At 38.3% G+C, this 12698-nt stretch overlaps 1 protein-coding gene across 1 annotated transcript; it reads right to left on the bottom strand.

Moving 5' to 3' along the window:
• Positions 1 to 2048: 2048 nt before the first annotated feature.
• Positions 2049 to 11377, bottom strand: nmur1a (neuromedin U receptor 1a). The gene is made up of 3 exons (XM_067414933.1): positions 11352 to 11377; positions 5429 to 6327; positions 2049 to 2708 (listed from the first exon to the last, which is right to left on the bottom strand). The coding sequence occupies exons 2-3, from the start codon at positions 6318 to 6320 to the stop codon at positions 2314 to 2316; spliced, it is 1287 nt and encodes a 428-aa protein (XP_067271034.1). The 5' UTR covers positions 6321 to 6327; positions 11352 to 11377; the 3' UTR covers positions 2049 to 2313.
• Between the last annotated feature and the right edge of the window lie 1321 nt (positions 11378 to 12698).

Raw genomic sequence — 12698 nt, 5'->3', positions numbered from 1 at the left:
GACCTTGATCACGGGGAGTTAATATCAGCTTGAACTGAGACAAAGCTGAAGGGTGGAGGCCTGAACAAATAATGACTCTCACTCCAAGACAGGTTGCTGCCTAAGCTATGTTTTGGAGCAATGGGGGACATAATGGGATAAAATTCCATGGAAGAGGCCTAGGACACTCAACTTGATGGTTACAATAAAGGAGCTTTCACAGGAGAGCCTGCTCTAAAAATCCACAAGCTAGATAATGCTACTAATCAAAGCTCTAGAGAGCAGATGCATCAGCATAGTGTTCTTTACTCTCTAAGTGAGAAGAAGCCTAGCAATGCCCAGGGGACATCCACAGGGGATGCTTTCTTGGAAAAAGCCTGTCTGTGCTATTACACGGTGCCTATATATAGTGTATTATAGTATATTATATAGTGCCTAACACCTGTAGGGTAGTTCAGCATATCGCTTTTATTCTAGTTACAAGAGGAGTCCAGCTACACCTAGGCAGATTGAGAAGGCAACAAGGCCAGAAACTCCCATTATTAGCCTAATGCAGAAGGTAAGCCCTGGCTGGAAAACTCTCACATACCAGGATTACTAGCTGCCATTTTTGGGCTGGAGGGCTCTCCTTTAGGAGCAGGCTACACTGATGTACTGGAGGCTAGGAGGTGGAGATTCTACAGCAAAATAGTGGGAAAATGGCAAAAAAATGGAGGAGGAATAGAGAAGAGGGTGGATATAAGACCCCTGGAGGGAAGGAGGAAATGTTATTTACTTCTTTTCACTGATCTTCAGGACACTCGACCAAGTCTGGACTGAATCACATCCCTTAGATCCTGCTTCTTCTAGCGTTATGTTATGCCTTCTATGCGACCTGCTCCTCTGAAGAGTAGGGGCACGAGAGGTGATGCTAGTCCTCTGGCCCTGTCAGTGGTCCTCATACTGGGATGTGCTGGAACCCCCTGGGTGTTTGGCCGTAGACTCGGACCGGCATGGTATACACGATTTAAATGCTGGCCCAGTCTTTCAGTGGGTCGGCTTGGTATGCTTAAAGCACTGCCATGGTGTGCAGTGCAGCATGACCTGTTACCAAGTATAAGGGCAGGACCAAAGCTTTTAAATTCAAAGCCTTTCCAGCTGTGAGATAGTTTGCAAACATGTTGTCTACAGGGGGCAGGGGGCATCTGCATAATTTGCATGCATGAGGATGCGGGTCAAATACAGATTCTTCAATTCCCTCTCGATCTCAGTGTGGAGATCAAGGAGGAATGGAAGACTCATCAAATGCGGTGCACGGCGGCTGAGAGGGCTCAGGTGCCTTCTTCACCCTCAACAGCTGTCTCCTGCTCTTCCTGGCTTGACGATAACACCTCTCTCAAACTCTTCAACATACTTCATCTGAGACCCCCACAATCTCAGTCTCCTCTCAGTGAGAGTGACCGAGACGCTGGGTACAGATGCCCATTCCTCTTCCTTTGGGACGAGATTGGGTTTCCTAAAGGGAAACGTTTCTCACTGTGCAAACAGCTCTCTCAAGAACTGAGCACACATTCTCCTTGCTCAAACACGTTGTGTGTGTGATCAAGTGTCAAAAAGGTTTGAGCACAAATCCACACACCACTTGAAATGTTTGCTTACACAAGCCATTCGTACTTGAGTTTGTACAATTGCTTAGTCTCTAAAGAGGAAAAGAGGATGACATGTTTTCTAGGTGCCCCTTATATACTTCCTGGTTTGTGCTTATAGTAATGCAATAGGCTGTCGCCGGCCGATACGATTGCCGTGATTCTACAGTTGTTTCAGATACTATGCTGAGGCGTTTCCCAATAGCATCTCAGGATGCAGTGCAAGTTCCCTTTTGGAAGGGAAACATTTTTGTTTTAACAGTGTAGGCTAGTGTTAATAAATATGGCACCAATTTGAGGAATACATTTTTAATTCAAGCTATTATGTAATACAGTTTAAAAAATAAGGGGTTGGGCCTTTGAGAGCAGTCTTAATTATTAAAAATAATTTTAGTTAGTTAGAAATTGGTAGCCAGTGAAAAGACCTGAATGACGGTATAATGAGAATTTCCAGAAGATAAAAACAAGCCAATCTGCATAATTTTATATATACTTAATGTGCTGGTAATCCAGCAAAGAAAGCGTTCCACTGGTCTGGCTTTAGGGTAGTCACAGATTCTTTATGTTTTGTTCAGATGTCACTGAAATGTATTTTTGCCCAGTGTTTCTTAAACATTTGTATACCTAGGTATGATTTGTTTAAATTTGTGTTAATTCAAACTTAAAGCACTGACAATATAGCACAAAATGACAAGTTAAAGTTAGTTTCTTAGGAAAAGTTAGATTTATTATTTTCCTGGCATTCATCCATATCAAACTCTTCTCTTTCGGTAGAAATTATGCCATTGCAGGGTGGGACTTCACTCACAGTGCTACGCACAGTAACCCTCGTCATGCTTAGAGAGCGTTTCCTTGGGGCAGGATGCCATTTGTGGTGGCACATCACCTCTTTAAACATCTCCCTGAAGCGGGTGGACATGAGGTTATAGAGAATTGGATTAATGGCTGAGCTCAGATAGAAGAAGACCCCAGAGATGACATGGACATACTCGTAGATCTGGAAAATCTTCATGTGTTCACTGTTCTTCTGGTCCATGAAACTCCACATGAGTCGATCTGTGTGGAACGGAGCCCAACAGATGCCAAACATGACCACTAGTACAACTGAGGAGAAAATACAGTGTTACATATAACATCTGGATCTAAACTGTATTTAACTCAAAATAATAAGTCAAATTTCCTATGAATGCAACACAATTTGTAAATATTACACCAGTTGCTGAAACATAGATGCGTCATTTGAATCAATTAGTTTCTTTTTCAGCTTATTTTCAATAATACAATTGTGTATTAACATTAAACATGTCTCTATTTCAGAAAGTTATATATATATATATATATATATATATATATATATATATATATATATATATATATATATATATATATATATATATATATATATATATATAAAATTGAATAGTCTTAGTTTTAGTCTTAGAAGCATACTGTATGTACTTCTCTATCACTGATTATAGGGGAAGATAAATCAGGGGGAAAAGCTACGAATTGTCACACAATTTGAAGAGTGATGATGACATTTAATAAAAAGTTAATACCAGACAAAAATAGATATGACTAAGAGTGCTTGAAGGAAGCTGATTATCACACACACACACACACACATACACACACACACACACACCTAAACAAAATTGAATGTCAAATACAATGTTACTCCACTGCTTGCCTACATTTCCAGCATCATCAGTTTTATTTATTTGTTCTGTTCTATGTGATTTAAGTTAAGGTCAGTTTATGGCTCTGAAAGACTTTTAATATAGTGCAGGTTTGGAGTTCTTAAAGGTGTTATATAATGCCATTTTTATACAAGTTAATATGATTCTTTAGTGTCTAAATGAAACTTTGTAATATACTTTAATAAAAAAATCTCAGTAGTATTGTAAGAAAATACTAAGCTCTGTTTTCACCAAGCCATTTCAGTGCATATGGCTTTAAATGAAGAAAGAACAGCTACACAAGTCTCTGAGGACAGATAGTAGACCGTAAAAAAGATCAACTCTATCAATTTGAACCAGAGTCGGACCGGGACAAGATGACAGCTCCAACGAAATTCGACATTTAAGGCTAAACAGGACGTTTCTGAATGGTTGGTTAACGTAATGCCACTTTGATCTGTCTTTATGTACTGGCAGGGTAATGTTAGCGCGAATGCTATGTGTTTACTGATGTTTATGTTAGTTCATTGACAGATTGAGGTTACACCTAATGCCAATAAAAACTTTTTTTCTGTTAATGTCGGTTTGTCAGTGATGCGTAATGTTATATATGTATTGTAATAACTGTTACAACACAATTTATTTTTAGACAGTAACAGACACTGTTATAAACTCAATAACCATAATGTGTTGTTCATTATAAACGTGGGATTATGAATTATATTGGGAACATCCTACATAGAAAGCATGCCGTAATTTAACGTTACCCTGTAAACTTTAGCTGCATTCATCGTGAAGCGTTTCAACTTCTTGTGGAGGGGCAGCATAAACACGAAGAGCTGGTATAGATCTTTATTCAGGAGCAGCTGAATTAAATGTTCGGATTTAGGAACATCAGAATGACTTCTGTGGTCATTATTACACCCAAGAACAGAACACAACAATTTATATAATTGTGTCCTTAAATTTAACAGCTGATTGGTTGATTGTAATCCATTACATAACTTTCTATCAAAGCTATCTGACATTATCACCAGTGTTGGGAGTAACGCATTACAAAAGTAATACATTGCAGTAACTTATTACTTTTTGCTGTAACGCAGTAGTGTAAGGCATTACTAATTAATTTTCAGTAATATTTTACTCGGTACATTTTCAGTAACGCTTGCGTTAAACCGAAACTATCTGCTTTGCCGCACAGAGCGCGCATTTACTGACGAGCTGTCATTCACGGTGTGCGCTCACTGGCGCGTTTTCAGTTCATATGTAAGATTAACTTTCATAGGAATTCATTGAAAGCACTCGCTTTGCATCCGCTCCCGTTATTAATGCCTGAGCGGCAGTGCGCATGTTCCTTTCGGTTAGATAGAATTAGTGATTTAAAAGCCCAGATACCGGTGATGTCATCACACTTTGATTAACCGGTGGGAAAATGTCCCCACCGTCACATCCTTACTGTACATTCGCGAGATGGATGCGCATAGAGTTTATCACAGATAAGGACAAGAACGCAAGTCAAATGCAACCTTTGTCTAAAACCGAAATAACTATTGATGTCGCAACAATAAGAAAAGAACAAATGCGCATATTGTCATAACTTAGAGTTTACACAGTTCTGTTGTGTCTATAAACAGACCTAAGCTATTCCCAGATAATCACTTTGCCTCTACAATACTTTAAACAGAACTGGATCGTCATCTTGCATTGTCTTGAGCATTCACTTTGCCAATTCTCTATTGTTAGCCTGGATAGCCCACAGTCATTATGCTTAATCACATCGCCTTCTACTGGATGTAAAACACTCTCTGGTAGCTCTGTAGTTATTTTGGTGAAAGTAACTCAAAAGTAATACAGGAGTAATGTAACGCATTACAATTCTGAGACAGTAATATTGTAATCTAAATAATTACTTTTAAAAAGCAGTAATAAGTAATCTAAAATATATTACAGTTTGGAAGTAACTTCCACAACACTGATTATCAAGATGAGTTTTTGTCATATTTTATTACAATTTTCTAAACTATAGCAAATAAACTGTGATAATGTGATAAAATGTTGAAGGTGTCTGAATGCATTTTGGTTTGACTGTATAAATCATATCATATCAGTGTAATATGATTCAAAACAGCCAGCTGGCCTACTCACACAGCATTTTAGTGACCTGCTGGCGACGTGTTTTCTGCTGCTGACTGCGCACATTAGATGAGCGTTCCTGTCCCAGACTGGATTTTGCCTCCAGGACCTGCAGCATCTTCTCTCGCTTGAGCTGCATGCCGATGAGCAAATACAGCACACTGATGGTCAGCATAGGCAGGAGGAAAAACAGCAGAGTGGTGATCTGGATGATCAGGTTGTACATCCAGCGGGGCTTGATGAGCATGCAGGTGGCAGACGTGAGCATGGCTCCAGATCCTTTCCCTTTGGGAAGAGGGAGGGTGAAGATGCCATGGAGGCTGGTGTTGGGAATGGCGCACAGCACAGATATGCTCCACACGCTCAAGATCACCCGCTTGGCGTGAGTGCGCGTCACTACATATTTGGCCCTGAGCGGATGGACCACGGCTATGTAGCGCTCCACGCTCAGTGCTGTGACATTGAGGATGGATGCGAAGCACACGGTCTCGAAGAGGAAGGTCTTGAAGTAGCAGCCACCCTTGCCCAGCAGGAACGGATAGTTACTCCACATTTCATAGAGCTCCAAAGGCATTCCAAGGAGAAGCACCAGCAGGTCCGACGCTGCCAGACTGAACAGGTAGAAGTTGGTGGGCGTCCTCATGACCTTGTTGCGAGCAATCACAACACATGTCAGAATGTTTCCCACCGCTCCCACCAAGAAGATGATCAGGTAGGTGATGCAAACAGGCAGAAACACCGGGGAACGTCTGGGTCCCAGATATTTCTCCAGATATTCGTCTTGGTTGAGGCAGAACTCTTCCATCTCCACCTCACTGAGGTTCAACACAACACTGGTGTTGCACAGCAGATCCTGCACACATCTTGAGGAATCCGGTGAGGAACAATTGGGTTTGCCGATCATTCTGGACCTAGATGTCAGATGAGAAACAGATTTGCTTGATGATCTTGGCAAATGGAAAGATTGAGAAGCTCTGCAGTTGAGCATGATGCTGAAGGGAAAGATAACAAGGGACTGTGGGGGATTTATTTTTTATTAAAACTTAAATTATTTTTTTATTCTCATATAAACAAAGGGACGTTGATTTATACTCAAAGCAAATGGCTAGGCCCATGGCAGAACTGACCCCCGGAGGTGAATTTGATCAGGGTTCATGTGTCTTTCAAAAGCAATGCAAAACTCATACAAGCAGGCAATTTTTTAAAGGCTGCAATTTGCCCACAGTTTTTAAAACAAATGCATTTGAAAAGAAAAGAGGAGAATATGATTTGTAACAGTCTTGAAAGAAGTGCAGCCGAAATTAACAAACACAGTCTTAAAAAAAATTAACAATGTAAATCCATACAATGTATATAAAAGATTATGATCAATAAGTTATGACCACAAAATCAAAATGTCATACAAGTTATACTCATTTTTTAAGTCAGATAAATGTAATTTAAGTTGGAATGACTTGTAATTGATTGTATTAGTACAGTGCCCTGCGAAAGTATTCGGCCCCCTTGAACTTTACAACCTTTGCCACATTTCAGGCTTCAAACATAAAGATATAAAACTGTAATTTTTGTGAAGAATCAACAACAAGTGGGACACAATCATGAAGTGGAACGAAATGTATTGGATATTTCAAACTTTTTTAACAAATCAAAAACTGAAAAATTGGGCGTGCAAAATTATCCGGCCCCCTTAAGTTAATACTTGGTCGCGGCACCTTTTGCTGCGATTACAGCTGTAAGTCGCTTGGGGTCTGTCTCTAGAGACTGAAAGTCGAGAGACTGAAATGTTTGCCCATTCCTCCTGCAGAACAGCTCGAGCTCAGTGAGGTTGGATGGAGAGTGTTTGTGAACAGCAGTTTTCAGTTCTTTCCACAGATTCTCGATTGGAATCAGGTCTGGACTTTGACTTGGCCATTCTAACACCTGAATATGTTTATTTTTTAACCATTCCATTGTAGATTTTGCTTTATGTTTTGGATCATTCTCTTGTTGGAAGACAAATCTCCGTCCCAGTCTAAGACTCCATCAGGTTTTCTTCCAGAATGGTCCTGTATTTGGCTCCATCCATCTTCCCATCAATTTTAACCATCTTCCCTATCCCTGCTGAAGAAAAGCAGGCCCACACCATGATGCTGCCGCCACCATGTTTGACAGTGGGGATGGTGTGTGTTCAGGGTGATGAGTTGTGTTGCTTTTACGCCAAACATAACGTTTTGCATTGTTGCCAAAAAGTTCAATTTTGGTTTCTTCTGACCAGAGCACCTTCTTCCACATCTTTGTTGTGTCTCCCAGGGGGCTTGTGGCAAACTTTAAATGACACTTTTTTCTTCTTGCCACTCTTCCAGAAGGCCAGATTTGTGCAGTATACGACTGATTGTTGTCCTATGGACAGAGTCTCCCACCTCAGCTGTAGATCTCTGCAGTTCCTCCAGAGTGATCATGGGCCTCTTGGTTGCATCTCTGATCAGTCTTCTCCTTGTATGAGCTGAAAGTTTAGAGGGACGGCCAGGTCTTGGTAGATTTGCAGTGGGTCGATACTCCTTCCATTTCAATATTATTGCTTGCACAGTGCTCCTTGGGAAATCTTTTTGTATCCAAATCTGGCTTTAAACTTCTCCACAACAGTATCTCGGACCTGCCTGGGGTGTTCCTTGTTCTTCATGATGCTCTCTGCGCTTTAAACGGACCTCTGAGGCTATCACAGTGCGGGTGCATTTATACGGAGACTGGATTACACACAGGTGGATTCTCTTTATCATCATTAGTCATTTAGGTCAACATTGGGTCATTCAGAGATCCTCACTGAATTTCTGGAGAGAGTTTGCTGCACTGAAAGTAAAGGGGCCGAATAATTTTGCACGCCCAATTTTTAAGTTTTTGATTTGTTAAAAAAGTTTGAAATATCCAATAAATTTCATTCCAATTCCTGATTGTGTCCTACTTGTTGATTCTTCACAAAAAAATACAGTTTTATATCTTAATGTTTGAAGCCTGAAATGTGGCAAAAGGTTGCAAAGTTCAAGGGGGGCGAATACTTTCGCAAGGCACTGTATCTTCAGATATATAACACAACCATGTAAACTGAAACAACACGGAACAAAGTGTAACTAACTTTACACAACGATTTTTTCAACTAAAAACTTTTTGAGTGTTCATTTATATGATAATGCTATTTTGTGGGCTATTTTGAGGTCTTTTCCAAAAAGTTTTTGAAAAAGATACCGTTATCGTCTCTGTAAAAAACAAAAATGTGAATCTATGAAAGTGTTGATGTCATGTGTATCATGTGTTCAGTTTATAGGAGCATAGTGTTTCTTTACAGTAGCATCGTCATCTACTGGCCTGACACGAGTAATACAGAGATTATAGTCATTTTCATGGATTTACACATTTTAAACAGGGATCGTTTTGACAGTCTTTGTCATCTGTAAGCGGAAAAAAGTTTTTAGTACATCACTGTCGTGTAAATGTACACTTAGGATATGAATAAACAGAAATAACAAGGAGATTAAATGAACAAGAGTTTAAAGTAGTCCTATCAGAAACCATAGAATCTAACTAGCAAACAGAACTCAGGAAAAGGAAACCAAAACAGAGTTGCGGCATTTCAACGTAATTTGAGGCATTTGTCCAAAATCGTAATACACTGAAAAGAGTTTGTCATAGTCTATTGTTTTCAAAGATGCATCTTTTCTGGCTAGAAAGTGAAATAATTATGATTTATTGTAATTATGTAAAAAGTTTAGCTAGATCTTAAACTTTCAACAAAAGGTTTAAAAAAAATTATGCAAATAATTATTTGTATTTACAAATCAGGAGAGCTGTATTTTCTAACTTTGTTTTCATTAACAATTTGATTTTATAAACAAGGCATAAAACAAGGAAATAAAAATAGATAGCCAAAATATATAATCCCTTTATTGAAACTGTAGAAGTGGAACTGGAAGTAATGGGGCGAAACAAATAAAAAAAAAGAAAGGAAGAAGGTAAAAGGAAGCTATATCCCACTGTGAACTCTAATACGGCTGTGAAGCCCCCAATGGGAAGGTGGAATTGGAGGAAATGGTGCAACAGCTGCAGGTGTATGGACATCACTCGAATTTGAGAAGGACTGCAGATTCCCCAGGGGGATCTGAGCTCTTGGTTGAGCGGCTCTGCTATTAGTAGAAGAGGGCGAGTTGGAGGAATGAGACACCTTTAGTTTCAGCTTGCAGGATTATATTAGTGCTGTATACTTCTTTCCTTCCAATGTGACGGGTATACAAAGATGAAAGCATGACATTTCACGGAAAGCTTATCTTTTTTAAAAAAAGCACTTATTATGGAAATAGTATACTTTAAAAGAGAATGTGTAAGTACAAACTGAATGGAATGTTTTTTGCACACTTAACCATGTCAACTGTAATTAAATGAAAAAGTATCATAGTTATAACGTATATTATATGCAGCTAGATGAACTTTAAAGATAAGGCAACATAAAAAAATTCCCTGTTCATTTCCTCACCACCATCTCATCCAAGATGTTCATGTCTTTCTTTCTTCAGTGAAAAATAAATTATGTTTCTAAAGAGTAACCATTCCAGTATTCTTCTCCACATAATGGACTTCAATTGGAACTAATGGTTGAAGGTCCAAATCAATGCAGTTTCAGAGGAAGAGCTTCAGAGGCTCTGCACGATCCAAGACGAGGAATAGGGTCTGGTCCAGACAAACCATTGCTTATTTAAAAAAATAAATATAATTGTATATGCTTTTTAACCTAAATTGCTCATCATTGCTCATCTTTTAACCTAAATTGGTCATTGCTCTTCGACACAGCCCGGATTGCGTAATCACGTCGGAAACGTTACACTAGATGTAGACAAATCAGCCCCCCAGTTTACAAAGCGCTTGTGCGAAGACTAGTACAAACATCCTTTTACAAAAAAAAAAAAAAAGATAAAACATTGATGTCAGACGATTTTGAAGTTGGAGATGGAGTGTTTTTCTTTTTTGTAAAGGACATTTGTATTAGTCCTCACATGTTCACTTGGGGAGGTACTTCCGTCTATGTCTATCGTGACATTTCCGATGTTAAAAATATATTATTTTTTAAAAATGTTTTAATTTAAAATGTCCAATGGTTTGTCTAGATAAGACCCTATTCCTCATCTGGGTCTGGTCAGAGCCTCTGAAGCCCTTCATTGTGAACTAATCCTTTAAGTACATATTTTTATTTATAGTTTCAGTTACTTACAGTTCTTGAAATATGGTTAATGTTGCTGCTGAATGTACTGACAAACCCTTTAATGCCATTTCTAAGGAAACTAGTACGTAATGTATTTGAATGTATATGTAATTACACATTTATAATGCTGATGGTGTGATTTAGTATACTTAAAATATAATAATCTTAACAAAAGATTATTTGATTTCAAATATAGTGATTTTAATGTAATTACATCATTTTAAAGAAAACGTTTTTAAAAATGAGGACTTAGGTGTGTCTTTAAGTACACATAAATGACCTTTTATACAGTTTAAAAAACGCACTACAAATGCACAGTCAATAAAATGAACTGCTCTTTTGCAACATGTATGAGTTAAACAATTATTTCCAAAATATTCCCATTGACAGCCAAGTGCTTGCATGAATCAAACACTAATTCTGCATAATCATTTTTAAAAAAGCATCAACAAGTGTGTCAGATATTGTAAAAGCCCTTATTTGACTTATTTTTCCCTATGAATTCATTTGGTTGAGTCTGAAACCTAATTTCCACACTTATTCCCTGGATAATTAAATTAAGAGGAATTAAAGAGGAGACTTCTCAAATCAATGTTCATTGTGCCTCCAGTCTCTGACAAGACGCCTATAGAGGGATGATAATAAAAGCGTATATGAATAGAAACTCACAAACACTGAATACACCAACATCAACATTAACAAAAAGCTTACCTTTGTCAATGCAAACACCAGCTGACAGTTGAAATGAAAACTGACGGTTCAGAAGCCCACTGCTTTAGGTCAACCTCTCTTCGAGTTTTAAAGACTATGGGAGTGTCCTTGGTTATACAGAGAAACACACATATTCTCTCTCTCTCTCTCTCTCTCTCTCTCTCTCTCTCTCTCTCTCTCTCTCTCTCTCTCTCTCTCTCTCTCTCTCTCTCTCTCTCTCTCTCTCTCTTTGCCCCTTATTCTGTGTCATCTCAAGTCTTTTTTAACCCTATACAAGCATTGAGCATTTTTGGTCTCATTTCATCTTTCAGTCTGCCCACATTTATATCAGTACTCAAACACAGTATTGAGAATCTAATTTAATGTATGGTGTTGTACCATCAGCAGATTTCTGTTCAATTGAGCTGGATTACTAAACTGAATTTAGCGAGCTAATTAGATTAAGATCCCTCTTCACAATGAAGCGTACCTCTGGTTTCCCTGATGATGTTTAGTCTCAAAAGATAATGAGCGTCTGCCATTGTTTCATTCTTGTCTGTCTGTGATCTTATCCGTTTCAAAGGCATTTAGGAAATTCAGAAAGAAAAATGTGATGGAACTTTGCTTCTTCCTAATTATTTCTGATCATCTGATCCAGCCAAGCTTATTCAAATCAATTGTAAAACAAAGTTTGCACTTAAAGGGATAGTTAAAAAAAAAAAAAAAAAAACTCACCCTCATGTCGATCCAAACTTGTTTCTTTCTTTTGTTCTGCAGAACATAAAAGAAGGTATTTTCAGCCCATATTATGAAAGTCATGCACAATTATCATATCATGCACAATTATCATGTCATATACAATTACTGAAAGTCATGCAGTCTGAGGGCCTGTTTTTACATCCCACTGCCCAAATGCATTAATGAAAAAAAAAAAAAAAAAAAAAAACACATACACATTATTAACCCTTCCTAACCCTGGTCGTTATCGGCCCCTGAAAACCATTCACTACCAACCCAATCATTCATTTTTAAAGGTAATTTTTTTGTGTGTAATTGTTATTAAAATATCAGGAGAGTTGTATACTGTTGTGGCAGTTAGAGATCCGTCCGTGTTAGATATAGATACCAGTCGGTAAAGACCCTATTAATGAATAAATGCATGTATTTAAGGGTTAAAACACATTCTGTCCGGATGGCCCCTACAGAACATGTTTTTGCATTCAACTGCACTGCTTTTGTGCTTTTAAAATGCAAATAAAATGCATTCAGTGTGAATGGCCTTGTAATGGAACACGTTTTTTTTTTTTTGTATTCCTCTGCACTTCTTTTTCTGTAGTAAAAAAAAAAAAAAAAAGCTTACGATGGACG

This window comes from Pseudorasbora parva, chromosome 14 (genome assembly GCF_024679245.1).
Source record: "Pseudorasbora parva isolate DD20220531a chromosome 14, ASM2467924v1, whole genome shotgun sequence".
Taxonomy (NCBI): domain Eukaryota; kingdom Metazoa; phylum Chordata; class Actinopteri; order Cypriniformes; family Gobionidae; genus Pseudorasbora; species Pseudorasbora parva.
This window is presented reverse-complemented; position numbering and strand designations above follow the sequence as displayed.